The 2,925-nt window shown below is 40.1% G+C and overlaps 1 protein-coding gene across 1 annotated transcript in view; it reads right to left on the reverse strand.

The window, feature by feature from the left end:
- The window catches only part of LOC101861774 (autocrine proliferation repressor protein A), a 29,545-nt gene that overhangs the window by 25,155 nt on the left and 1,465 nt on the right, over nucleotides 1-2,925 (reverse strand). The window contains exons 3-4 of the mRNA XM_035972908.1: nucleotides 2,810-2,921; nucleotides 1,468-1,584 (exon numbers count right to left, since the gene is read on the reverse strand). Of these exons, the coding sequence (XP_035828801.1) occupies nucleotides 1,468-1,584; nucleotides 2,810-2,921 (229 nt within the window). The remainder of the gene's footprint in view (nucleotides 1-1,467; nucleotides 1,585-2,809; nucleotides 2,922-2,925) is intronic.

Below are 2,925 nucleotides of genomic sequence, written 5' to 3' on the forward strand. Positions count from 1 at the left end.
CGCTAGACGCCTTTGTTTTGAAATAAAACAGTTTTTTCCTTCTCCTGTAAAATTTACCTCGCTGGGGTTAGCCGGTTTTATCACAAGGCCGACGTTATGCAGTTGCGAGCGCCGTAAAACACTTACAAAAACAAAACAGGTAATTCATTTTTCTTCATCGAATCCACCAAGTTCGAGTGGCTGAGACCAAAAAAAAACAAAAATATTTTGAGAGTGTCAAGGGGAGGTCAGTGTTTTGTAAACATAAAGGTCTCCTCGAGATCAGCTCACTGCAGCTCTCCTTGTAGGGTCAATAATGTTCAAGGTTGAGAGGGGACAGCGGCGCAAACAAACCACTTACTTCAAACAAAAAAGTAGCCTTTTTTGGTCTTATAATAAACTGGGATTTGTGAAACGCAGGAATGCGCTTTTTTAGACCTGCTTCATAACTCAATTCTCGGACCTGGCAGTAAGAGAAAGTTAAGAGAAATAGATAGATAGAGAAAGAGAAAGGTGTCATTTTTTTCAATGGAGGGGCTTTAGCTACCCTCAGGAAAGGTACTTCAATTCCTTTTAGTTCCTCCACCAAGCTGGAAAAAGATTATTTGACACCAGGAAGAGACTCCAAATGTGAATGATAGAACCCAAATTGAATAATATAATTATTACCTTTAAACCTCAGCAGCTTACCGAATTTTCCATCAGTGTTAAGAATGAAATAACTGTTTTGTTACTTTACTTTTACTTTTTCCTCATCTGTTGAGGTTCAGCGTCAAGAGAAGATGCAGTTTTCTATTGTAGGCCAACTCTGTAGCTCTTTCTTTTGGGATATTATCATTTCTCAGGGTTTCCTTGACTTCCTCAATCCATCTTTTGCGTGGTGTACGTCTTCTTTTATAGCCTATGGCTTGGTGTCATAAGCTCTCGAGTTTGGTTGGCTAGCTGACATTCGTGACAGGTGACCAAGTCATTTTATTCTCTGTTTGTCTTTCAAATGCAGACAGGACTCCGTGCCAATAGTTGCTCTTACTTTTTCATTTCTCAGCCTGTTTCTTCTTGAGATATGGTATAGCAGTTAGACTCTTCGCTGTCGCACGCAAGAGACCCGAGTTCGATTACCAAGTGACGAAACATGTTATTGAGTATCTCGGTCCTTCAGTTACGATGTTGCCCACGTTGGCTGGCCTTGGCAGACAGGGTCGGAAGCCTGCCTTTTAAGTGACCTAAATTGCGTTTATGGGGGCATAAAACACCAATATTAAAGAATACGATTTACGTGGCTGGCGTTCAACATTCTGTTGAGGCATAATATATCACCGACGTTGTTATGTATAGGCTCTTTACTAAACTGTACTATTTGAAACGTCGGTATTTACACGGGATGAAAACGGCGTAAAATTGAAGTTAAAAAATAATCATGCATTGACCAATTAAGACACAACGAAATCACGTGATTTGCGTCAGTAATCCTATCTGTGATTGGCTGACCTTGGTCATGGGTAGTCTGAGCAGCCATTCAGGATTGTCGGAGCGGTTGGAGACAAACTCCCACCACGTCCATGCGATGATCTCATCCTCTGTCTTGTTGGCTCGTGCTGGGTCGTCCTGGATGGTTGGGGGGGGGGGCAATCAAGTAAGAAAAAAAGGAATAGAGAGTGTATGGAGAAGACAAGCTGAGATGAGGTAAGGTTAGAAAAGTTTAGATTAGACAATAGGGTATATTTTATTCTTATACAATAGAATTTAAAACAATCAATATCAATAAAATGTTAGTAAATGTTTTACGGCACACCTGCAACACTTTAATGTCATAAAAGTGCCGAAGGTTACAGATGATACATGAGAATAACAAACACAAACAGGAAGAATTAGAAATATGGACCAACGATGTATCTTAGGAAAGAAGAAGCAGATCACACAAGAGAACCCGCCAACCATCCATTTTTAATAAAGTAAAACACAGGATAAGATAGTATACATAAGGTAAGATAAGGCTAGAAAAGTGAAAAAGATTTGTATTTTGACAACTAAAGTTAGAAAGTGAGACGCAATATAATGACATTAGAAGACAATAATAATATCATTATTTTCTGAACGATGAAAAATAGAACAAGGTGGATGAAACTTCAAGTATGAACAAGCTCATTAAAAGGTCTCCTTGGACGCATTCACTTTACAATTGTAAATGGAAATAGCTTAATGCCTACTTCAATGTGACAGATTCTGAATGCAAACAGTTCTTTCATAATCTACCAAATTTGGTGATCAGACCTCCCCCCCCCCTCCCTGTTCTCCGCCAACCCACCCCTTCACCTTTCACTCAAACACATTTTCAACATCCCGTAACTTTTAGCTGATCGCCAAACCGGCGAAAAAAATGATGATTTCTTCGATTTCATTATTTTGACGAGCGCCTGATTTCACCACAATGCCTCACATTTCAGTTCTATGAATGTGTTTTTGACCATTCCCGTACAACCAAAACAAATTCCCACTGATACAAATAATTAACCATCTTGTCTTCTTATCTTACTCGCACCTGGGCGCCGACTTAAGTTTTAAGTTGGTTTACGCTCAAGTAGTTCTCCACCTTCCTCCTTAACTCCAGGCAGTGGTTCGGGCGCATTCCTTTACGACGACTCCGACGTCAAATAACAGTAGGTCTCTTTTATCCGGAGTTCATTTATTAGATGCAAAACTATCATAATAAGTTCACTTGTTTTGATTTGATGACCAATCCAGTGACGCATGTTATGCCATTTCTAGATTTCGTACCAAAAGAGGGCTCCACAGGAGATTAAAAAATTAATCTTTCAACTGAGGTATGTACCTGGAACACAACAGGCGCGTATGGTATGTTCCTTAAGTTGACGCACACAGTCCCTGTGGTGACAGCCATCATTGTGACGAAGTCGTAGAAACTGTCGCCGGGGTACGGTTTGCTGG

This window comes from Aplysia californica, unplaced genomic scaffold (genome assembly GCF_000002075.1).
Source record: "Aplysia californica isolate F4 #8 unplaced genomic scaffold, AplCal3.0 scaffold00899, whole genome shotgun sequence".
In the NCBI taxonomy this organism is placed as follows: domain Eukaryota; kingdom Metazoa; phylum Mollusca; class Gastropoda; order Aplysiida; family Aplysiidae; genus Aplysia; species Aplysia californica.